The 26549-nt window shown below is 40.8% G+C and overlaps 1 protein-coding gene across 1 annotated transcript in view; it reads left to right on the top strand.

Annotated features, from left to right (window-relative positions):
• Window positions 1–26549, top strand: part of dnajc17 (DnaJ (Hsp40) homolog, subfamily C, member 17) — a 145622-nt gene that overhangs the window by 57343 nt on the left and 61730 nt on the right. The window contains exons 4-10 of the mRNA XM_059953106.1: window positions 552–639; window positions 2795–2871; window positions 9506–9602; window positions 12526–12575; window positions 13372–13449; window positions 15422–15502; window positions 18081–18227. Of these exons, the coding sequence (XP_059809089.1) occupies window positions 552–639; window positions 2795–2871; window positions 9506–9602; window positions 12526–12575; window positions 13372–13449; window positions 15422–15502; window positions 18081–18227 (618 nt within the window). The remainder of the gene's footprint in view (window positions 1–551; window positions 640–2794; window positions 2872–9505; window positions 9603–12525; window positions 12576–13371; window positions 13450–15421; window positions 15503–18080; window positions 18228–26549) is intronic.

A 26549-nucleotide genomic window follows, 5' to 3' on the forward strand; every position in this document is an offset into this window, starting at 1 on the left:
CCTTGCAGCAATGTCTACATCCCATAATTTACTAGAAAACAATTAACAGGTATCACCCCCCCCCCCCCCCGGAACATCGTACACTGTTTTTATTTATGTTATGAATCTACTTTTCCCTTTGTCCCTCGAGTGCTGATTTTCTCCCTCGACTATTAGAGCTCTTCACAAAAAGCATTGCTGTTGATATTTGCATTTCAAAAGAAAGATGTGACAATGCTGCAATGAGAGAACAATTTTAGTGTCAAAATGCAGCATTACGAGTGCCATTTTCATTGCCATTTTATTCAGTGTTCATTTTTGGAAGGTATGTCAATGGGAGTGTTTATTAAGGACCTCTGCTGAAATTTCTTGGGAACCATAAAAGAAACTGTATTTAGGATATTTGGAGAGAGATATATAGAAATTGCTCCTTGTATTATTGGTTGCTGGTAACAGCATGTACTTTATATATGGAAGTCAACTGCAGGTTATTCTGGTTAAACCAGTTTGGCTTAAATTTTGAATAGAGAAAGTATGATAAGCATGCTAACTTGATTTTCTTCCTCTTCAAGGCAGCCTATGACCAAGTTAGAAAAGCCAAAAAAAGAGCAGCAGAACGGAACCAGAAACTCGACAGCAAAAGGAAGAAGGTTAAGCTTGGTATGTGAGATACTAATAAGAATTTTAAGCAATTCAAGAAAATATAAATTTTATTCCTCATCACAAATAAGGCACCAGAGGACTGAACATGAAAAAATATTGGGATATCTCTGAGCAAGTTGTATGATACTGGATCCATGATTAAAATCAGAAAAGATTAACAAGAGTGAAAGCAATTAAATCTATATTGAAGCTTTTCTGTGGCTAGCTTTGAAGCCTTTGACCAGGACGAACAAGACAAAATCTGCGGCTACTGGAAATCCAAACAACACACATAAAATGCTGGAGGAAGTCAGCAACAATGGAAACGAGTACAGTCGACATTTTGGACTGAGACCCTTCATCAGAACTAGAGAACAAAAAATGGAGGAGTCAGTATAAGAAAGTGGGTGGAGGGGAGGTAGAACCACAGGTGAAGGGGGGAGGGATGAAATAAAGAGCCGGGAAGTTGATTAGTGAAAGAGATACAGGGCAGAAGAAAATCTGTGTCCTTCCCCACTGATCTCCCTCCTGGCACTTATCCACGCAAGCAGAACAAGTGCTACACCTGCCTTTGCATCTCCTCCCTCACTACCATTTAGGGTCGCAAACAGTCCTTCCAGGTGAGGCGACACTTCACCTGTGAGTCTGTTGGGGTCTTCTACTGTATCCACTACTCCCGGTGTGGCCTCCTATGTATCGGTGAGAACAAACTTAGATTGGGAGACTGTTTCGCCGGGCACCTACGTTCTGTATGTCAGAAAAAGTGCAGTCTTCCAATGGTCACCCATTTTAATTCCACTTACCGTCCCCATTCTGACGTGTCAGTCCCTGGCCTCCTCTACTGTTGTAACGAGGCCACACTCAGGTTGGAGGAGCAACACCCTTTGTTCCATCTGGGTAGCCTCCAACCTGATAGCATAAGCATCAATCTGCCCTTCATTCCCCATTTCCATTTTCCTCTCTCACCTATCTCCTTACCTACCCATCACCTCCCTCTGCCTCCCTCTGGTGCCACCCCCTTTTCTTTCTTCCATGGCCTTCTATCCTCTCCAATCAGATTGCCCTGTCTCCAGCGCTGTATCTCTTTCACCGTTTAACTCCCCAGCTCTTTACTTCACTCCTCCCCCCCCCCCACCCCCGGTTTCACCTATCAACTTGTGCTTCTTCCTCTCCCCCCCCCCCACACCCCGCTTTCTTACTCTAACTCATTTTTTTTTCTCCAATTCTGATGAAGAGTCTTGGCCAGAAACATTGCCTGTACTTTTTTCCATAGATGCTGCCTGGCCTGCTGGGTCCCTCCAGCATTTTTGTGTGTATTCCTTTAACTATCTGCCTTGGAGCATGAAATTGATAGTACTAGCTACATAAAATTAAGTATGTGCTCCTGTGGAACGTAAACTAAAAGTCCACACTGTCATAATTCCATTGTCACTTCACTTCAAGGACAATGAAGAGAAACAATACGTGCTGACACTCGCAGCACGGTATATCTGTGAATGGACAAATAACTGCTCTCCTTTCACCTCAGATGACATGTCCTTCTTTCATTGCCTTTTCTGGATGTGTGTAGTTGGCTCATCTGAGAATCAGTACCATTTTCCTTCTTCTTGCCCTGTCCAGTAATACTTATTTTATATCAGATAGGTAGCTGGATTGATCATATGAAGATTCTTTGTACTTCCTTTAAGGTGTTGCAGTGGCACTGGGGAATCCTTGGAACTGATTTGCAGCCAGATCTGCTTGCAATATTTGAATTTGGACTGGAGTGAAAAGTTTGCTTGGCTGCTGTCAGTTAAACCGAGGGAAATTATTTTTGACATCTTGACAGCTTGTTAGTACCACAATCTCCTAATTCAATACTTTTGGGAAACTATAGTGGCAAATCTTATCATGATTTTAGGCAGGAAATACATCAGTTTTTAAGAGTAGAAGGTGCTCTTCTGATTGAGCCAAAGTGCAGCCAACTTTGCTCGCATTCAGCTATACGTACCTGTATACAATCAATTTTTTCAAAATTGAGCATCCTTATGAGAAAATTTCAGCAAAGTATCTCTTAAGTATCAGAGCAGTTGTGCTACAGTTGATCTTTATCTCCTTTTGCCTTTTGTCAGAATGGGTAACTACTGTATCACATGGAAGCTTTGTTACATATAACATTGTAGTTTAATTACAGACTTAGAGGCCCGAGAGCGAGAAGCCCAGCTGAATGAAGATGAAGAAGTTAAGATCACAAAGAATTTAGATGAAGTGGTAAGTGCAAAAGCAGGTCAAACTGCTGAAAGTTATTAAATTCATATCACTTGGTTTCCTGCCTAAAATTTAGAATTTGCACATAAGTGCAGTTGTTACATTTTCCTGTGACCATGTGGTTTTCCCCTGGGTGCTCTTGTTTCCTCCCACGTCTCAAAGAAGTGAGTTGGTAGGTTAATTGCCCATGGTAAATTGCACTTTAAAATGCATGTGGGTGATGGAAATGTGGGGAAAATAGTTTGAGGGAATCATGGGGAATGCAATTTTACTGCAATGGCATAAGATTGAAGAACCGATCTTGTAAGGAAATTAGTCACTTTGAGGTACATTTAGGCTGACATTTCAAGTGAAACTGGGTGATATTTCAAAAAGACAAATAAAATCCAGTTAACTCAATGATGTTCTTAATGTAATGTTCTAAATGTTAATCTGAGCAGCAATGTTTGAGCATTTATTTAGTCAGTAATAATCAGGGCATTCGAGGGTGGGACAATTAAATACTAGCTCAGGCTGCGAACCCCACATATCTTGTATGAATAATATTCCTGAAGTGGAGCCAGGCCGATCTTTGGACTGCTGCACCAAGGAATAGATAGTACTGGGGCAAAGTCAGCAAATGATTCTTCCTAGAAGGTAAATGCAAATGTTAGATGGAAACACAAGATCCGTCTGGGTTGTATTGTTACTGGCTTCACAAATGAACAGCCTTTTAACATATGTCTGTCATTAAGGTCCCCTATGCCAACCATGTCAGCACCTGTGAGAGAGGAGGGTAGAAAGTACCCTTATAAAAAGATTTGCTGCACTTTGAACTGCATCCAACTGTGTTTAATTTACTTTTGAGGCATTTCCTTACCTTTGCTTTGTATAGTAAGAGACTTCAGCATTCACCTCCTTGACGTGCATAATTTAACTTAATTCTCAGGCAAAAGTTTGGTCTCCCCATTCATTTTATAATCATATCCTTGCATTTTGAAGAATGTGGTGGTCCATGAATTGAAGCTATCCAGAGATCGACAGCTCAGAGAACAGTATCTTTAAATGGCGGTAGTTGAGTATATTAACATCTTGCATCTTAGCTCAGGTCTGGACACAAGATTCTGCAGATGCTGGAAATCCAAAACAACACACATAAAATGCTGCCGTTATAGAGAAGAATTCTATAGAGAGGAATAAACAGTTGACATTTAAGTCTGAGACCCTTCATCAAGACTGGGGAAGGGGAGAAAGCTAGAATAAGAAAGTGAGAGAGGGGAAGGTGTATAAACTGGCAGGTGTTAGGTGAAACCATGTGAGGGAAAGGAAGAATGAGGCAAGAAGCTGGGAGATGATGGGTAAAAGAGGTAAAGGGCTTAAGAAGAAGGAATCTGATGAGAGAGGACAGTGGACCATGGGAGAAAGGGAAGGGGGTCTCTGAAGAAAAGTGAAGAGAAGGTTTTGGGGGAGCCATAATGGGAAATGGAAAAAGAGAGGAGGGAGAAATTACTAGAAGTTAGAGAAATCATTGTTCATGCTATGAGATCGAAGGCTACCCAGATGGAATACGAGGTATCGCTCTTCGTGCAACGTTGTGATTGCAGAGGAGGCCATGGGCTGACCTGCTGGAATAAGGATGTGTAGTAGAATTTTTTAAAGTGCCACTGGGAAATCTCACTTTTTTGTCATGGGTGGAGCAAAAGTGCTCGATGAAGTGGTTCACCTTTCTACACTGGGTCTTCCCATTGTAGAAGAGGCTACACTGGGTGCATCAGATACAATAGATGACCCCAACAGACTTGCAGGTGAATTGCAGCCTCTCCTGCTAAAATTGTTCTGGTGGTGAAAGAGGAGGTGTGGAGTGAGTGCAGCACTTTTCCTGCTTGCAGGGATAAGTACCAGGAAGGATAAGTGAACAAAGGAGTCATGCAGAGAGTGATCCCTGGAGAGAGTCGGGGTTGGGGAACGGAAAGATGTGTTTTGTGGTAGGATCCTGTTGAAAATTGCAGGTTACAGAGAATGGTGTGCTGGGTGCAGAGGCTCTTGGGATGAAGGAAACTGTATCACTGATTTCCTTTCCCTCAGTGCCCAGCTTCACACAAATCTGGTCCAAATCAATCCCATTGGCTTGAGGATGGAAATAGATGCACAGACTTTGAATTTTCTAAATCTCTTTCGCGGTATGTGAACTGGTAACTGGCTTACATGCTTCTGATGCATGGATTCAGTTTTCATTGTTATCCTAATGCTGCTTTGTTTTCAGTGGTCACAGACCTCAGAGATTGTCACACTTCAAGCAACTTTTGAGAACTGTCTTGAATCTTTTTTTTCGTCTGTCTGGTAATCTCTCCCCCTAATAGTGCTCAGGATAGGAAATGGGAGTTTGTCATCGGGCTTGCAAACAAAGTGACCAGTCCATCAGAACTGAATGAGTCCAGCTGGGGAGGTTATCCTGGGAGAAGACAGTGACATAGGTTCACTTTGCTGAACAGTGGATTTAGAGGATCTGTATTGGTTGTACTTCTCTAGTGTATTGAAGTACCTGCTGTAGGTGGTGGTGGCATCCGTCGGTCTCGAGAGATCATGGATCTGCGCCTGGAGTTTCCAGGGCGCAGGCCTGGGCAGGGTTGTATGGGAGACCGGCAGTTGCCCAAGCTGCAGGCCTTCCCCTCTCCATGCCACCGATGTTGTCCAAGGAAAGGACACTAGGACCCATGCAGCTTGGCACCAGTGACGTCGCAGGGCAATGTGTTGTTAAGTGCCTTGCTCAGGGACACAAACACGCTGCCTCAGCTGAGGCTCGAACCAGTGACCTTCAGGTTACTAGTCTAATGCCTTGCCCACTAGGCCACGCGCTCTAGGTAGACTGTCTAAAACAGGAATTCACAACCTGTTTTATACCATTGAGCGTTATCAGTAACCAAGGGGTCTGTGGATCTCAGGCTGGGAACCCCTGGTCTAAGAAGTGTGCAGGAGGGCAGGGATCATTGTATGACTGGTTAAAACAAAATGGAAAGGTTAACAAAGTTTGCTCAGGTGTGCCTTACTTCTCTAGTGATATCACGAATGGGCAGTGAAGTACCCAATTTGGAAGATCACAAAATTTTAAATCAGCTGGAAGGGCTGGAATGGCCTAAATGAATGAAGCCACTCTACATCCTCACAACCAACATTGCCACCCAGCTTTGTATCATTGTGATCTTGGATATACCATACTTAGTTCTTCGATTCAAAGCATCAAGGAGGTTGTGAACAGCCAGAAATCATCTCGTAAGTCACAGCTTGAAAATGACCCTGTGTGGGACCATTTACAATAAACAACATTTAAAGGTCCTAGAGTACAGTCTTGAAGTGCTTTTGAAGTCTGCTGTTGGTAGTTTGGCACGTAGTTTAGACACATTAACATTCCACAAAGGAGCCCAACAGGGAGAAAATGACTTTGTTTTGCAAACCTGATATTGGTGGCAAATGGCAAATTTTAAGCATTCTGTGAATGATGGTGTCTTCAGAATGTGATATGGGATTATTTTCATCCATTTTAATGAGGTTTTGGTTTACTGAATTGTTTGAAGGACAGTCTCTCTGTCCTTGCCAGGTTCCTTGAAGGTAATGTGTCTAGATTGAGTACTCAATCTATTGATTTCACCCTTGCCACTTTATGTAGAAGCAAGAGCAGCGATTGTGATTTCCCTTGAGTCTTTCACACAGGCAGAGGTGTGGTGCAGGAAGAGAATGTTGACACTTAGGGGCTAAGTTTTGTTGCTGGCTTCATTATAATTTTTTAATGTTTCTGACATTTGGAACAGAGACAGCATAAAGTCCAATGACAGAGTGTGGTAACAGACGCAGTAGATCTGTCGATCATTAAATCCCTGACTGACTGCTGTCCAAATGACGCCACCCTTCAGAACTAACAGCCATGGACAAAATGCAGCCCATTGTTTTTCAGTGGAGCAACCCTTAGTTCATGTTTTGAAACTAACTAACTCAATCCAGGCTTTTATCCCTTCAAGTAACTTAAAGTCAGAAATGGTAAAGCTAAAAATTAGATAGCAAAAGATAGTTGCTCTGGAACAAATAAAGATGTAGGGGCAAAGAGGAAAGATGTGCCAGAAGGGTACATGATAGAATACTCACTCCTCCTCAGGCTGCTAACTCTGTCTCATGGATAGACCGTGGGGCTGTCCATGCTTGTTTTCACACAACACACTCAAAGTGTTGGAGGAGCTCAACATATCAGGCAGCATCTTTGGAGGGGAAACAGGAAAAGTTTCAGTCCATGATCTTTTATCAAGACTGAAAGGAAAATCCATTTTGGGAAAAAAAGGACATCTGGATATCATGGGATAGAAATTCTCAATCTGAGAACAGATACAGCAGAGGGAGAGGACCTGAGAAAAGGGAATAGCATTTTTACAAGTGACAGATGGAAAGAGCTATTATCAAGATAACTGTGAGACTCAGTGGGTTTGTCAAAAAAATGTTGTCAGGTATTATGCCTCCGGAGTTGAAGACCGAGAGGGATCAAGGGGTGAAAGGTGTCAGAAATAGGCCAAGTACTGAGATGCCCTTTATTTCAGAAGTCAGCATTCCCTTCCTCCACTGTTGATGCTGCCTTCATCTGTATTTCCCATACTCTTCCCCCTGCCACCAACATAACAAGGCTCAGGCTCCTTTTATCCTCATCTACCTCCCCACCAGCCTCTACTTCCAAAACATTATTGTCCACAACTCCTGCCATCTCCATTGGGAGCCCATCACAAGGGATTGCTTTCTCTGTAACCTGGTCATCCCTGGTCATTCATCCCCACTGACCTCCTGACTGGCACATTACTGCAAGTGTGGCAGGTGCTACAACTGCCCCTACACCACCTCCCTTGTGTAGGCCTCCATTAGTCTCGATAGACCATGGATTTGCACCTTAGAAAGTTTCCAGGACGAAAACTGGACAAGGTTGCAAGCCTGGGCAAGGTTTTTTTCTATGGAAGACCGGCAGTTACCCAAGTCTCCCTTCTCCATGCCACCAACGTTGTCCAAGGGAAGGGCATTAGGACCCATACAGCTTGGCGCCAGTGTTGTCACAGAGCAATGTGTGGTTAAGTGCCTTGCTCAATGACACACACGCAGCCTCAGCCAAGGCTCGAACTAGCGACCTTCAGATCACTAGATAATCGCCTTAACCACTTGGCCATGCACCAACTCCACCTCCCTTACCACCATTCAGGGCCCTAAGCAGTCTTTACAGGTGAGGCAACACTTCACCTATGAGTCTGTTAGGGTCATTTCTTGTATCTGGTGCTCCCGGTGCAGCCTACATCAGTGAGACCTGACACAAATTTGGGGACCATTTCATCAAGCACTTTCATGCTGTCTGCCACAATAACCAAGATCTCCCATTTCAATTCACTTCATATTTCTGCACCAACATACCTGTCCAAAATTCCTCTGCTTCCTCATATTCTCCAACCTGATGGCATGAACATCGATTTCTCTATTTTCTGTTCTTCCCTTCCCCCCCCCCCAACCTTTGGTGGCTCTCTCACCCCTTTCCTTTCAGTCCTTCACCCTCATGACCTGCCCATCACCTCCCTCTCGTTCTGCACCTTCTACCCTTTTCCCCATGGTCCATGGTCCTATCAGATTGCATCATCTTCAATTCTTCACCTCTTCCACCTATCACCTCTCAGCTTCTCCTATCATTCCATTTCATCAGCTTTCCACCCCCCTCACCTTATTTCCAGCCAGCTTGCATTCTTCCACTGCCACAAACTACTTATTCTCACTTCTGCCCCCTTCCTCTCCAACCATGATGAAGGGTCTCAGCCTGAAACATCCACTATTCCCCTCCATGGGTACTACCTGACCTGCTGTACTCCTCCAGCACTTTGTATGTATTGCTTGAGATTTCCAGTATCTGCAGAATGTTTCTTGTTTTCGCACAGTTTTATTTTTGCTGCCCTTGGTTTGAAGCAATGATCTGCCTTATCACCCTTGAGCTCAAGCATTTTTACATGTGCTGATCCCAATTTACTACTGCTGATCCCAATTTAGAGAGGTTGGTCCTTTGCTCAAAGCAAAGGTTTGCAAGTTCATTCATGCCAGGTCAGGTCAGATGGCCAAGCAGTATTAAGAAAAACTCTGGGTGGATTTTAACTGAATTGTGTAAAGAGTTGAGTGAAGAAGATTAATGCCTCATCCTTCACAACATTTCTTCCCCCTCTGAAGCCCCTCCATTCATTCACAAGTTCTGAAAGAATGTGTGATCTTGGAAGAATTAGAAGCAGCCACAGCTTCTGCTGCCATGGACTCCCTGGCAGCCCCTACCAGAAAGGAGTGTGTCAACGCTGAATGGACCTCATTATATTTCTTTGTTTGAAATATCTGCTGATGTTTATGTACAAGGAACAGTGTTTTGATCAGGAGCCAGCAGACAAAGTAACCTCTGCTCCACATAGAAATTGATGCCAGGAGAGGAAGAGAGGTAAATAATTGGAAACACGAATAGCTAAATCGTATGGTTTAATATAAGCAAGAATCATGATTGTTTTTGTTGAATTGTCATGCTAGCTATAATTTTGCTTCAGTCTTGTTCACTGTCATTCATAGTATTGATTAATTCCTCAGATGTAACTCTTGCTTGCCTCTTGTCTTCCTACAGATTGCCAAGCTGAGGGAGGAGGGCTCCAGAAATTTACTGGAGCAGCAGAGGCTCATCAAAGAACAGATTATACTGGAAAGGGGGCAGAGGTTGCCAGGTAAGTTTGCACCTGTAATATTGTAGGTAAAGACACCTGCCATCTCCAGCTTCAATTCTATACACCCTATCCTCGTTATATGCCTCTTCAGACAATGCTGATTCACAGTTATGCGAGGAACCTATTTTTACCGACATCTCCTTATGTGCATCCAATACTCACAGTTAGGCGAGGAGCACTGCTTTCCTGCCAATACAAGTCAGGTGCGCACGCCTCACAATCTCACTCCCGCCAGTCTCGCATTGGTTTTGGCAAGGTGTGGATGTGCAATCTTGCGCTCTTAAACTTTTGTTGGTTTTACCTACGGTGCAGTGATTTTGTGCTTGAAATATTTAACTGTCCGATGTCATGTCCTGGGCCATCAGCCAAGCGGCAGAGAACCGCTTTAACACTTGAAAAAAAGTTGGAAATTATAAACAACGCGGCATCAGGTGAAGGTAACGCAGCTCTGGGACGCTACTGCCGGGAACAGAATCTTGCCTTTAAAGTTCTTTTGTTGCTTGACAACATGCCAGCCCATTCTAAACATTTGGACAGCATTCATCCTAACATAACAGTGCATTTCCTGCCGCCTAACACAACATCGCTGATTCAACCACTCGACCAAGGTGTGATCCACATTCAAGGCGTATTTTTTTATATGGCAAACTATCTCAGATGCTGCAAGCAACAGACAATTTTGAAAATCCCAGGAGTTTACCAACGGTGAGGGAATGGTGGAAGTTGGAACACTTGGCACAAATGGCAATGGACATGGACCCAAGTTTAGAACAGAGTCAGCATTTCAGTCATTTCCTGCCGTCAACCCTTCTTCCCTACAAGCAAATTTATGCTTGAAAACAAAATGCTGCCAAGCAAACAACCCTCACCGCTTTCTTCAAACTGGTGTCAACTCCTGCTGCCAGCAATTCTGAGAGTTCTGTGAGTCTTCCTTCACCCCTTGCTGTGTTTGATATGATCCTGACTCCACAATAACCACTCATCTTCCAGAGCAAACACACCTGCCACTGTTGGTGAGTACTGTACACCCTAGTATGTTAACTTTCTATGATTTATTACATTGAATATTACCTTAAATTGATGAAATATAATATGAATGTTGCCTTGTGGTACTGCTTTTGTGTCGTATTGGTATAAAAATGTGAATAAATTACAGATAAAACATATTTAGGAAGCCCTCTGGAACGCATCCCTATTTTTTCCATTTAAATAATTATTCACATTATGTGTCAACTATGAGGAACGTATCCCCCGCATATAATGAGGATAGGGTGTAATTCCAAGAAAATTCATCTCCAAGCTCCTGGAACTCAACCTCTTTCTTTGCAACTGGATCCTTGACTTCCTGACTAATAGACAGCAATCAGTAATGGTAGGCAGCAAAACCTCTGCCAAGGTTATCCTCAGCACTGGTGCCTCACAAGCCTGTGACTTCAGCCCACTACTTTACTCCCTATGCACTCATGCCTGTGCAGCCATATTCTACTTTAACTTTATCCATGAGTTTTCAGGTGAGTTTTATTATATCTTAAATAACAATGTCAGAATACAGAAAGGAGATAGACAGCCCAGTGACATGGCGTCTTGACAACAACCTTTCCCTCAATGTCATCAAAACAAAAGAGCTATTCAATATGAATGGGGATAGCCTTCGCAGGCTAAAGAAATTGACATGTGCCCTTTGACTCTCACCAGTTTTTATCAGTGCAGCATAGAAAGCATTCTGTCTGGATGCATCGTGGCTCGATATGGCAAGTGCTCTGCCTGAGACCACAAGAAACTGCAGAGTTGTGGATACATCTCTACGCATCAGAAACCAGCATCTACCAGCGTGTAGACGCTGTCTACACTTCTTGCTGCCTCGGTAAAGCAGCCAACATAAATCAAGGACCCTCCCCCCACAAGGCATTCTCTCTTCTCCCTCCTCCTATCAGGCAGAAGACAAAAAAGGCAGAAAGCATGTACCACCAGGCTGCAGGACAGCTTCTATCCCACTGTCATAAAGCTACTGCTCAGTTCCCTATTACAATATGATGGACTTTTACTCTCATAATCTACCATGTTATATAGTGTTGCACCTTATTGTCTATCTGCCTACGTTGCAATTTCTCTGTAACACATGTTACTGCGTTCTGCTATTATTTTACCTTGCACTACCTCCATGTACTAATAAGATGAGATGATCAGTATGGATGGCATGCATAGCGAAGTTTTTCATTGTACATCTGACATGACGATTTACCAATTTATTCAGCGGTATGCTTGGATTCATTGGAAGTTCGTGGGCATGTGAAATTTAACGTTTCACGAGGAAATGCAGAGTAAATAGCAACTTTATGGAGGAATTGTTGAACATTTACAAGTGTTGTGACGGGTTGACTGGTGCTTTATTTTATAAATCGCACCCAATGGGGAAGGCTAGTCTTGCAAATAGGTACTGGAAAGGCCAAATGTTAGCATGTCGTCCAGTTCTGGAGACTTTATTTTCAGGCCAGGGAATGAAAACAGTGTCAAAAGAACTGTAAATTATTAGGAAGTGAATAAAGGACAGGAGAATATGTATGTATGTATGCTTGGCACTAAATTATAGTTGTGGAATGTAGTATTGGTGAGGAGGAATAGCAAAGGCAAGTGGACTTCAGGGAAGAGCAAAATGGAAACAAAGGCAATGAGGGGTTAATGGGAGAGCCAAAGAGAGCATTCTGGGGTGGAAGGTGAATAAATTGCAGGGGAGATCAGAAGAGCAAGTTACAGATGAATGTAAGGGGAAAGTAGCAGCAATATTCACTTGGCATTGTACGTAACAATTGCAGCGGCTATTTAAACTTATTTATTTAAATTTTTCTTTGATTTGGTGGAATTCTGTATTAATGCATCTGCTTCCTATGTCAATGAAAAATAATATGGTTTCCGTTCCTTCTAGGTTTTGCTGTCCAAACAGACTCCAAAAACAAATCAACCCCCAAGCTGAAAGTAAGTCTAGTTCTCATGCTGACTTTTGTTAATGTCTTGTGAAATAGATTTCCTGTAAGGTTCAGAGTTACTGTGAGTTATCGAAGGTTTGGGAAACTGGTAATGCAATCCCCAATGTAGCGATTACTTTAAAATGACCCAAAACCTCTCAGAGACTAAGCACGGGGGTGTTGACTCTGTATGACATGCTTTCCATCAATAATAAAGTTCTAAAATCGAAGAAAATATGTTCGATCTTTATTGAGAAACCAGCAAAGACAAACTAACAATATAATGAAATTAACAGTCTAAGTGTATTCAAATGTACTTAAGCTAAGCATTCTTAAACTTAGTTAAACAATTAATGAAGCATAACTAAGCAAAGTGGTGGGCAATAAAAAATATCATTCCTGGGTGCCTTTAACAGTAACCAGACTAAAATCTAACCTAAAAACAAAGCATGAATTCGTAACTATACTCTTCACTACTACCATGCACCAATCTACATGACAAGTTATCCAAAATAAACACTCAATGCAAAATACAGACAAACAGAAAATAGATACATGGCTCCTATACCTTAGAAGATACCAAATATACTTATTTCACTAAGTGCTTTCCCTTTGATTTCTGGTTTTTAACTATTTTCATAATTTCTTTTTTTATTTGCCTTTTAAATTTCAGCATTTTTCCTTAATTCCTTGGAAATCATGAAAATATTTTATCTTTGCCCACACCTCTTTCCCCCCTTCCCCTCTGTCCAACCCCCCCAACCCTATCCCCCCCCTTCCCCCCCACCCTTTCCCACGATATGTAGCTGAAATGGAAGTGTAACAAGGATGATGAATCAAATGGTGGTTATTCTCATGAATTTCTCCTATCAATCTTGCGAAAGGTAAGTTCTTCTGCAGTGAGCCATCAAATGAAGAACACTTCCTATGCTTCTACCATCTGGTATCTATCCAAGTGTGTCAGTTATGATGGGAAATACTTAGGGAAGTGAGATTATTTTGAAATGACATTACTCATCTGCAGTTACAAAACACCTACAAACTACTAAGCCCTTGTGTTCCATTCCACACCCCCCCATCTTGCTCATACAAATTCTCATCTTTCAGCCCCATCAACCTACCTTTCTAAATGATGCTGTGATGTAGATTTATCCGGTGTTTTTTCTGCATTAAAAAAATACCAATCATCATTTTTTTCTTTTTGAATAACGTGGCATGCTAAGTGCCATTTTTCCTGATGCCAAATCATGGACAACTAGTTAATTCAATTGGATATTGCAACTTACCCAGATTTGAGATCATAATTTCTGGATTCCACATCCACATCGGTGAGCATTCTCCTACCATTATAGGACAGCATTATTCCTGTTGACTAAGCAAAGCAGGTTTTGAAACAGATTTAAGGGGAAAATTAAGACTCTTTTAATCTTGTATTGACATAGTCCAGCAGTTGTCAGGTTCATTGTCTTTAAGCACCACACTGGATCGTAAAGGTCAGGGTGGAGGTGACAGATGGACTAATTCATCTTGCTACTCTGTGAGGTTTACTTGTCTCTGTGTTGAACTAGCGGGCTCCTGGATTGGCTGCAGTGATGACTGGCTTCTTGGCTGTGAACTCACTGTTGTGACTTCAGTTCTGAATGTTATTTGCTTACTTTAATTATTTACACAACTTGTTCTTTTTCTGCACATTGGGGCTATGATGGTTCTTGGCTTTTTTTAATGTGTTCTATTGAGTTTCTTTGTTTCGTGGCTGACTGTAAGGAGATGAATCTCAATGTTGTATAAGTATACATACTTCATACAATCTTTGACAATAAATGTACAGCTTCCTGCTGACAAAGGTCATTTCAAACAAGAGCACACCAGAGTAAAATCACATTGTAGGAGTTACTCACAAGTAGAAGGCCAATTCATGTCTTTGAAATGAACAGTATGTTCCTGTAGATTTATAGTTGCCCATGTCAAATAAGATAATAGATGTTACTTGTCTTAAGGAACTGGTCAGGGATGAGAGGAAGATGGCAACAAACTGAATAGCAGGCAGGGGAGGTAGGGGGAGATTGGGAGTAAGATGCAAAGTATATAATTCTAACCCAAAGTAGCTTGACTCTTCTCCTCTGGAAGTTGCTTGTAAGTTAAAAATGTTGATAATCATTTCATATACCCAAGTTTATCATTTTCCTGTTAGCAAATCATAGTTCTTCCACCATTTGTTTCTGTAAAAGATGTAAATATTTTTGGTGTATTTATCGGTCTCAGCCGAGAAATGGTAGCATACTCAGGATGAGAATGAAAGAGAGAGATACTGAGCATGAGGATAGTAATTTAACAGATCAAAAACTGATCAACTAATTGACCAACACAATTCACACTACCCAACTCTGCCCTTCTCCCAACCCCACATCAGGGATGACCTTCCCTTCCTGCATCAGTGTCGAAGACCATTTTAGCGCATGTATTGTTTTCTCTGGATAAACAGATTCTTTCTGATTACATTGTCATGGAACAACTAATGTAACACCTAAAGTTCTGTTTTTTTGCTTGTAAGAAAAACTGTTGTGCAGAGAAAGGTAAATAAATGACAGCAGAAACTGGAGAGAAATGTAGATCAACACAAATTTAACATGATATCATGCATGCTTTAGTTAAAAAAAATCAATTCAAATCCATCATACTGTTGGGCATTGAAACTGCTATATAAAGATGTTCAGCTGGTTAGCATGCATCCTTTCTCCAGTGACTAGGCAGTTTGTAACGAAGACTAAAAGCTGTAAAGCCCTGAAGTGGCAGAAGCTGATGTTCTATGCTCATGTTAACCTTGTTAACAGATACTGAAGCTGCTTCTTCTTACAGTACGGCGAAGTTTTGAACCTGCTCATATCCAGTAAAAAGAAAGGTAGTGCTATAGTGGAATTTTCCTCAACCAGGACCGCTGTGAGTATTGCACACTTAATTTTTCCATTTGAAAGTGATGGACAGTTGCTTTTCTAATCTTTCCTGTAAGAGTTGTAACTTTTGTGGATTTTCTGTAATCTTATCACTCCTGAACACTTGCCAGAGGCTTCAGTAGAGCTGTTTGGAAGAAAAGATGAAAACCCCATCCCCTTTCCTACCAATTCCTGTGTATCCCAAGCTTCTCATACTAATAGGTGAGGGTGTTCTGATCCACACTTCACCTACCAGCACAAATAACTCCAGATCTCCAGACCACAGAAGTTTTCATGTTGGATAATGCCACGCATAATGTAAAAACACACAGGAGGCTGAATTTTTTGGGTTCAAGTTGCCCCATTTCAGAGTTTTCATGCCCTGCATGGCTGTGTTTTAAACACACTCCACCAAATAATGAGGATATTGTTACCTTGAAATTCGATGCATTTGTGTGTGTTTTTCTCCAGCAGTTGGATATGTTCATAAAAACAGTTTTGCTTGTGTTAGATTTCACCAGCAATTGTTTTAAGGCTGGTTAGAATCCATTGTGAAATTGACCCTGACGCTTCTAGTCATCTTTCACCTTTTGCCTGGCATCAGATGCTGCTATTATGACACCAGCAGGAGTTCATTGCCATTCCTGCATTAACCAATAGAAAGTGGCTGTTTACAGACCATCTGCATTTTCACACAGTAAAGCAAGGGGCGACCCTTCAGCAAGTCCAGAATGAAGTACAGACTAAGGATTCACACAGAGCCATTGATGTTTTGTCCTTGACCTTTGCCATTTTTCTTCATCAGCAACATTAATAAAGGTAATAACACCTCTAATGTAACAATATACCATAGTAACTGGCCCCTTGGAGATCTTCCACCTCACTGTTTCTCTGGTATCTTGACCAGTGAGGTAGACCATTTCCACTCTCATCCCCAGCCATCTGTTTTCACTCACATTCATGGCACCTTGTAGCTGCTATGCTCTAAATGTCATAAAAGGTCCTTTTAAGGTCTGACTCATTTTGACATTGACAATGATTATTAAAGAACCAAAAAAAAGCTGAACATTTCTTGCCATCCCTGTGTTACACCCAGCCTCCTCCTAAGTGCTATGAGATTTTTGGAATGCTTTTCAAACTCATTGCAAGTGTAATCTGTGAGCTGTCTGTAGACTGTTGAAAATAATATGGTCCATGTTCACCTTGGCTGCGCCTTTGAATTGCTGTCAGTTAAAAGCTTCAGCTACAACTGGTTAGATTGATAAGCACATACTTTACTTTATTGTCACCAAACAATTGATACTAGAGCATACAATCATCACAGCGATATTTGATTCTGCGTTTCGCGCTCCTGGAGTACAAATCAATAGTAAATATAATAAAAATTTAAATTATAAATCATTAATAGAAAAGAGAAAGTAAGGTAATGCAAAAAAACCGAGAGACGGGTCCGGATATTTGGAAGGTACGGCCCAGATCCGGGTCAGGATCTGTTCAGCAGTCTTATCACAGTTGGAAAGAAGCCAACGGGGCTCTACGGTGGTCGCTCTGGAGAAGTGTCTGGGGCACCTTGAGGTCTCCGATGTCACTTGTGTGTGGTCGTCTACTCTGGAGAGGTGCTGGTCGGAATGGGCCGCATCTCCAAGCGCTCCAGCCCAGTAGCAGGCCGCGGGTCTCTGGGAACGTGGTGGGCCTTGGACCAGGCCTAGCTGATTGGGTCCAGGTGCAGTCTGGAGTTGAAGAAGCAATTCTGGCATGTCGGTGATCTCCAGCTGGGTCAGTAGCTTTACCAGGGTGTTGTTGATCTTGCTAGATGTAGTAGATCAGAGGTTTAGAAGGGTTTCTCGGGTGTAGGATAGTGTGGAGAGCAGTTTGCTCAGGAGAGCATGCACAGAGTCGCCAGATACCGGCGCCATGGCAGTATGACTCATCGCTCTAACAGAGCATTAGGACAAAGCCCTTAAGTCATTTAAAATCTATTGACAATATTGGTCGTGTTACATAATATAGATGACTTTATGTAAAATGAATGAATATATTGTTCTCTAAAAACACGTTGGGATGTGTCATTTTAATGGGTTATGTGTCTACCTGGTTTATGGTATCAGTCACAGTGATTTGCTAATTTTGTGCAAGGCATCTTGCTGAGGAAAGTGGAGATGGAACAATGAAGACCTGACAGTAGTTCACTTGCTCAGTTGATTTGTGATACAAAGTAGGAACTAGCAATCAAAACATAACACTGTATAAGGTGGAGACACTTGATTCTTATTAAATATGATAAGGATACTGATTATGATTAACAGTGCCAAGTGACTCCTGGACCAGCTTCACTTGCTTCAGCACTGAACTGACTCCACTTGGGGACTCTGCAACTCATACTCTGTGTATTACTTGATATTTTTAATTATTTTCACAATATGTCCTCTTTTGCATGTTGGAAGTTTGCTGTATGTGGTCTTCATTGTTTCTATTGTGTTTCTTTGTTTTGTGGATTCCTGCAAGAAGATGGATTTTAAGGTTGTATATGGTATACATAATAAGAAATTTACTTTGAACTTTGACTTGCTCTTCATTTTGACTAGGAACTGGCCCTCAAGAATGAGACTGGCTTAATAGGTAACCCCTTGAAAATTTCCTGGCTGGAAGGACAACCCCCTGTAAACACCAAGAACAACACTGCAAATGTCTCATCAGCTTCTGTGGAGACGAGCTCACACGGTTTGTTACAGGTAGGATGCTTTGAATACATCTGTGGGTTTTATAGTGTCATTGCAACACTCCAGTTCAACTTGGACACAGACATCCGTGGTGTCAAATATGTATTTTATACTGGTATTTCTCACACCAGACAGCAAAGCAAGAACATTTGTCTAAATGGTGGCAATCAGGCTTTTAGATATTCTAATGACTGAACTCTTCACCCAGGAGTGTTCTATTTAACTAACTGGAGCTCAGACTTGGATATTCTTTCTGTTCAACTAATTGATCTTGGTTATTTTGACATTTGCTTCTGTTGTTTGATCTGAGGTATCAGTCACAGGATCTGGTCCTAATTGCCATATAGTCACTCTGACAGGAGAATATTGTAGGTACTGGATTTGGCCACATCTGTCTGGTGATGGGTTTGATGAGGTGTTTTGGTCTGATATTTAAGAGAGGTTGCAAAACTGCACCTCAGCCATCAGAATGTCTGCAAGACGTAACAAGAATGTGAACTTTTTCTCCTCCCTACACAAAGGCAATATTATGTTCTGGTCATAAGCCTATTCGTAGATTAATGATATTGTCTGAAAATGCAGCCCATGGCCATTCTAATCATAGTCCTTTAATAAACTAACAATACTCCAGTAAAATTCCTTTAGGACTGTCTAGTACCGGTGAGTCAGCAGGTTTTCTCTTTACCTCACTCCAGTGTTTAGAATATAACTATCTGACAAGTTAGATAAGATGTTAAACCCAGGTCTTCTTTCCATTTTTGAAAAGCAATGTTTTTGTATTCATAATAGTATACCTCTGAATGTATGTGCATACAAGCCCTATTCAACTGGTCTGTGTATCAATGTGGTGCATCTAGTAGTAAGTTTACCTACAATCTCATAATTCATATCTGCATACTTTATTTATAGTAGAGCAAGAACCCACTTCTGGAAGATCACCTGGTCATAACTTTACAATAGTAAAGTTTCATAGTCTGTCAAAGGTAGCCAAGTGCAACCTATATAACATGGTGTTCTTAATTTAATAAAGATAATAAATTAAAAACTTCAATCTTACCTCAACAAAATGCCACTTGTCTCTAATTTATCTTCTGTCCTGTTCGCACAATGTGCTAGCAGAATGAGAAGAACTTTTAGAGAGTAAAGCAAAGTAGCTGTGAGCTATGTCAGCCATATTGCAGACCACAATTTATCTGGAAGAAATTCAGCTTGCCTTTTTTAAATACAAGGTTTAAAACATCTGGAGCAGAAAAACTGAGAGTGATTAATGAAGGATGGGCAATTCTGATAAGTTGATTCTAATTAATTTGTGGAAAATATTTTGAATTCATTATCAAAGTTAATTTGACTTGGAGAGTTATTGAGAAGTGGATGTACAGTGGATTCCGGTTAATTAATCTAGAAAATAGTCGGGATTTCCTTTGTTTATTTGGGACATTATGCCACTTAATTGTGACAATAGACTGTTGACGAAGTTTCTAATTAGTGTCAGATGTGTGCACTTGTGTGTCTATTAGACGCTACACCATGCTTAGAGCAAATAGTTTTTAAATTGTTGCATGTGCTGGTGTTCAAAAACCAGTGACTTTTGTCACTGATAAATGGTGAGAAATACGCAGTAAGACCATTCAGAATTGTTTTGCTCTCTGCGGTTTCAAGTATTGAGACTTGGAAATGCCAGAAACAGCTGTAAGTGAAAATGAAATAATTTCACTACTTCAACAAGTTAGGAACTATGAGGAATTTGAAGATATTGACAATCATCTTAAATACAATGTATTTGAAGATTTGGAGGATGCAATCATTAAAAATTGTATGAAGGCAGTCCATTACACTGGACAACGATTTTTTTCGTAAGTGTCGCTTCAGTCAGTAATTTTGTTATGCTTCTGATAGACTGCTTGAAGCTGAACACAAATATAATTTCAGACTACTTGTATCATGTAGAGTTTGGAGAAACGAGAAGTTAACTTTTGTTGAATATAATGTGTTTAATTACATAATTATGCTGACAATTTCCAATAGTTCAGCTAAGCTAAACATGTTTTGTTAATGATTTTCACTTGTACTCAGTGTCTAAGGCTTCTCACTTAAGTGGCCAACAATAATCAGCCAGCATTAACCAAGGAAAGTCTACAGATGCTGGATATGCAAGCAACACACACGTTTTGTGTCTGCTGAGTTCCTCCAGCATTTTGTGTGTGTTGATCTGCCAACATTAATGGATTCCAGTTGCCCTGATACCATTTCCCCATGATCTCAATGTTCTAGTGAAACCTTTCACCATGCTCGTCACTGACTGTGCCAGAATTTACAGGGAAGAAATCTAAATGGAAATGCAGAAAATGAATCTTTAGTGGCATGTTGCACCTCTTGGTTTTGTATTCTTGAAGCATGTTGTCAACCAGCTGCAAGTAGTTTAGTGTTCTGTAATTGCCAAGAAAATTTTCAACAACATGCGATTTTTCTCAGGTCCTACTAGAGATTTTTCCAATTGCCTGCCATTGATGACCTGTTTGATTTGTGGACCAGCAAGAATGCCTTCTTTAATCTTGGCATCAGTTATTCTGACTTGAATTGCAAACTGAAATAATAAATTTAGGTGATTTTAAAAAAATGGTGCATGGTAGGGAAATTTCATGGTGATTTTCATTATCAGCAACTCAAAATCCATAAGATAACCCAAAAGTACAGAGAAAGCCAAATCTTTGTTGTCCAGTATGACCTACCTGAGGTGTCTGCGCTAATTTTGTTCATTTACAGTCGGTCTAAAGAACACAGCAGCATACACTGGATGAATGCCTCTGTCAATATCTATTAGGAACTTGTACACAGTTTTATAGTACTGTAGTAGTATTGGTAATGTTCTAATTTATTCTGTATTCCATTTAAATAGATAATTTGTAACTCAGTTAAATGGTAGTTTGTCTTTTTTTATACTTTCTAACTGTTTCCATGAAACTTCGGCTAATTGGGGCAGCCACTTGATCAGGCCAAAGCATGCTGGTCCCAGTTTGCCCCAATTCACCGGAGTGCACGGTATTTTAAAAAATTGTAATCCTTAATTACTAATTACTTGGAATAATATGCCATAGTCTGGCATGGACTTGAAGTTCCAGTTACCTTATTCTAATTTTAGTATATGTGCTGCTGAAGCGAGCACGCAGTTACCTTATTCTGTATATAGTAATTCGCTTTAGTGAATCTCTTTCAGATTCTGGTTTTCTTTAGGTAACCTGCTTATTTCACTGATGTCAGTTAGTCCTGTAAGTGAACCTAAGGATCATTTATAGGATTTGACTCAGTCTACCCTTTATTTACTTGTAATAAGCAGAATCCTAGAATCCAATATGATATCCCTCCCTCATGTGCTTATATATTTTACATATCATTATACTCTGACCCACCGGAGCATAAAGGAGTTTGTACATTTTCCCCGTGACCGGGTGAGTTTCCTACAGGTGCTCCAGTTTCCTCCCACAATCTAAAAGGCATACTGGTTGGTGGGTTAACTGGTCATTGTAAATTGTCCCGTCATTAACCTAAGTTTGCTGGGTAGCGCAGCTTGGAGGGCTGGAAGGACCTATTCCATGCTATATCTCAATAATTTTAAAAAATCTGCCAAGTTGGCCTTAATTGAGTTGCTTTACATCACACTTCCCCACTTGGTCTGTTGTCTTGCATCAAATTTTCTCCAGCATCTCTCTCCTCAGCCAAAGTCCTTGCTATTTTTCCCCTACTGCTTGCCTCTTAGCTCAAACATTTTTTTTAAACACTTTTAAGTTTTAATAAAAACCAAACATGCTGAAAACACTCAGCAGCTAAGATAACCTCTGTGGAAAGTGTAACAGGTTTAACGTTTCTGGTCGAAGGCCCTTTGACTGAAGGGTCCGTTTCTCTTTCTACAGTATATTGGGTACTTGCAGCATGTTCTGTATGTATTTCAGATTTCCAGCATCTCTGAATCCTTTTTAACTTTCTGTTTATATTTATTTTGCACTTTACTGCTATGTGGGTGAAATTACTTTCTGACTTAGTGGTTACAATGTGCTTTTTAACTTCTAAGATGCTCTTTGTATGTGTTGCTAACCTGGTAAATAGTTTATTACTTAATCTCTAGGATAAAATACTTTTTACCAGAGCCCATGAACACTACCTGACTACTTTTTTGTTATTTCTGTTTTTGCACGATTTTAATTCAACTATTTAATATGCATATTCAATTGATACACTTATACACTTCAATTGAAATATACACTTCACTTCAATTGATTTTTTTCTTTATTATCATGTATTGCATTGTACTGCAGCCACAAAGTTAACAAATTTCCACGACATATGTGGGTGATACTAAACCTGATTCTGAGTATGTACTAATTTTCCTGCAGCATAATATTGAAAGTAACTCTTTATTTCAATCCTTTGTGTGAGGTAAAAGAAATTCTCAAAACCCTGAAATATGACTACTCTTATTCTAATTTATTTAGATTAAAGACCTTCTTGTGATTAAGCACCATTATTGTCTTATGTTAATGATAACTGCAAACTCTGCTGCAACTCATCCATGTCATTTTCTGAAAGTTCCTGTACCCTCAGCTGAGACCAAATGCTGAGTGCAGTATGAAGTGTTGCTGCCAGAAATTTAATCTCTGGGGTTTGATTTGTTCTTAATACTAGAAACTCCAGTCATTGCTGCCAAAGTGTTACTGACAAATTTACTAAACGTTTCCAGCTGTAGGTTTGCATACCAATGGGGATAAAATGCAGTGGCCATCAGTAACATGCTGCCTTCTCAAAGCAACATTATCGCTAGCCACTTTTAAATATTTCTCCTGCTAGTCTATGAGTGTAGATTTGTATTGGTGATTTTGTTTATACATACATTGAATGATAACTGAAGCTTACACCAAAATAAAAGTTGTCACTGGTGGATTTTTGGAGAATAAATCACTCATAGTGGAGGTCAAAAATTCAGTTAAATGTGGGAAGAGCTGTATCTTAATTCAATCTTCATTTTAAAATCCTAAGTACACTCCTGTAAAGTATAGGGAAAGTCAAAGGCATCCTGATAGGCACATGATGTGCATGGCTCTTTTTAGTGCCACTTGTACAAGGGGAGCTTTCTTTTCTTCCTGTGCATTTATTTCAAGAAATAAAATCTGGTGTATTTTTCATGGCAAAGAAGTAACATTTCTGCCAGAAATCTAAAATGCAGCCAAGCTAGAAGATTGCTCCAGCTGAATCTGTAGTTAACATATTAGCAAATAACTGTTTTGCCTTTCATCAAGATGTGCCATGGTCTGTTGCAAACGTGGTCTCTTTACCTTTCCATAATGGAACATGGAGACCACAGGAGAGTGTGGAATCCTTCAGTCACTTATAGAGAGGGCTTAATCTGAAGGCAATATATTCTTTATCATCCAGAGAGAATGCCGCCTCTTCCTTTCTCTCTCTTAACTCCCTGCCCTCCTTGCTACCCACCCCTAAAATCAATTAAAATGGAAACGGCGTTTGAAGAAAGGTATCCTCTGCTTATTAAGATCCCTTGTTTGTAGCCCTCAGCACCACACTCAAATACCCTGCAGCCAGAAACAATGACAGAGAGGTTGCCTGACAAACCTGCCATTTCCCCAAACCAATTGTATGTCCTTTACAGCGTCTTTGCTGTGGAATTAAATTTTTGCTTGAAGTCCAGATCCTGCCAACAATTACTCAACAAACGTCAATAAAAAGAGTATCTCTTAAGAGGAAGTAACTGTGTCCATCGTGATCTCATAGATAGAAGCTCAGTGAGATGATCCTGTGTTCATTGTGATAAATGGGTTAATCAATATCATCAATCCTACCAGCTTCTGAAATGCTGCAGTTGACTTTGCCTCCCTTCGGCAAGGTGTAATTATTTTTTGGTTTGCTTGTGCATGACCAGCCAGTAGCGTTTCTGGGGGTTGGTAGGAGCTAGTGTTGGATGCTGTTAACATGCTACCGATGGGTAATTGTTGGGTTCTTCCAGTGCCAAATTGCACATGGGGGTGCATCGTTGAACCACAGGTAGAGCAACTCCCATTTCCCATAGGATTGAGGCCACCCTCTGCTGGAGTGCGGACCAGGGAAAAGATGTGCGCACATCAGTAACTTGACTGGTCCAGGTTATTTGGAAGGCATTGCTGAGAACGCTTAGGCTCACACACAGGAGTTCACACACAGCCATTGCAAAATAATGAGGGAAAGATGATTACTGAAAAAATAAAGGGAAAATTCCACAGCAACCAGAACTGGACAGAAAGCAACAAAAACTTGAGCTGAGCTGGCAGAATATGATAGAATTGCTCCCCTGTGAGTTACTTGTCCATCCTTTTAAAAAAAAGTCTGAAGAAATTAGTTCAACAATAAATATTGATTTTTCTTTTTTTGGTTATTATTTTTGAAGTTGATGAATTGTGGGAATGAGGCAGATTCACAGTGGGAACTGGAAATTCAGATCTTAGTGTGTTTTTCTTTTGCAAGTATCCTCTGTGCAGGGTATCTTATCTATTCAGCAGCCTTTTGATTTATTAAAAAAATGCTTCCTGAACTAGGGCAAAAGACACAGAGGCTTTCATTGAATTTTACAGCTGGTCTCCGAATGTTTCTGTTCCTTTTCAACTAAGCCTCTTGATACACACCAGCAGCAGTAGACCACAACCTGAGTCAAGTTTCAATGTTAAACGACTATTTTTTATTAGTATCTACCCAAAATACAGAAGATTAGACAAACTACTCTCCTAAACAGAAGTTAACAGTGTTATGAGTTTGTGGCTCCCAAATTGTCAGGCTAAGGGACAGTCTTAGATGGCAAGCTAGAATGTTCTGGTAATCCACGGAATAGGTGAGAGGACAAATTTGTAAATCCACATTAAAATGTAACAAGGAGGCGTCCACAAAGAATTCCAAAGGTTCCACGCTGGGAAAACAAGGTAACAGTCACAGAAGATCTCAGCTGATGAGTAGTGTTCTAAACTCCACATAGAGCTATCACAAGGTGACAGTCATGGAATACTCCTTAGCATGAGTGGTCACCACATAACACCCCCAAATCCATGTAAGGGTTAACAAAAAGTGGTCGCCACAAAGTACTCCAGAAATCCACATATAGGTACTACAAAGTGACAGTCACGTATCCAATATGCACTGTGTGCCGCTAATCAACCCAATCCTTTGGGCATGGGCAAGTATCAAACTTCACCCATTACTGTAGCGAGCTCCTGCTCGCGGTCTGAAGTCTTAACTCTCTCTCTCGAATGTCCCAGCAATCTGTCTGCATTTCGTTATGCTGATGTCATCCACCCACCCTGTCCAGGCGTTTAAAGTGACGTTCACAGAAACGTTGACCCGTAACACTCTACAGTACACGCTCAATCTCAATTCAGTGCCAAATGAGGTGATATCAGCAAAGGATCAGACCATTGCTTTCAGCATCTCTGGGTTAAGGCTGGTTCAAGGGGATGAATTACTGTCAAGATTTGACCCAGCACAAAGACTTCAGCACAAAGGCATATCCAGAACACAGATACGTTCACTAGTTAAATATGTAAAGCTAATTAATGGCCTAACACTTGCACAGAGTGGTTCTATTCTTCAGGTGATGTGTGATTAGAGGCAGAGCAATAATGAGGATAATGAAGCCCACATGTTACCAGTTCTCATTTTAAAACCACATCTTGGTCAATAGTTGAAGTATAGGTGTGCTGCATTAACAGAAATGTCAAAGTACCAACTATTAAAGTGAAAAATTCCAAAGCGTTGAAGAGTTCCTAAACATCTCAGTTGGAACCACAAAAATAACTTAGCTGCTGAGTTCTCTCATTGTGAGACCTAACTGGATTAATTTTCCCTAAATAATGTATATATGAAGCACTGTATAGGCTAGTTTGGTTTGGAATCTTTTCACCTTGCATAAAATTCAGGAAATTTCATAAATCTGTCTCCTTTATGTTAGCTCTTAGAGTTATACAGCTTAGGAACAGGCTGCCTCCATGCCCAAGTTGAACTATGCACCCATCTATATTAATTGCTATTATATCTTATAAATATTTCTGCTAAAAGAATATAGTCAGGGCAGCATGGTAGTGTAGTGGTTAACTTAACATGATTATAGCCCCAGCTATCAGTGACCAGTGTGCAATTCCCATTGCTGTCTATAAGGAGCTTATATGTTCTCCCCGTGACTCTGTAGTTTTCCTCCAAGTGCTCCGGTTTCTTCCCACATTCCAAAAAAGGGCTAGTAAGCTGTGGGCATGCTAGGTAGCACCAGAAGCATGACAACATGTACTGGTTGCCGCTAGCATGTATTTGGAC

Source organism: Hypanus sabinus, chromosome 2 (assembly GCF_030144855.1).
Source record: "Hypanus sabinus isolate sHypSab1 chromosome 2, sHypSab1.hap1, whole genome shotgun sequence".
Taxonomy (NCBI): Eukaryota; Metazoa; Chordata; class Chondrichthyes; order Myliobatiformes; family Dasyatidae; genus Hypanus; species Hypanus sabinus.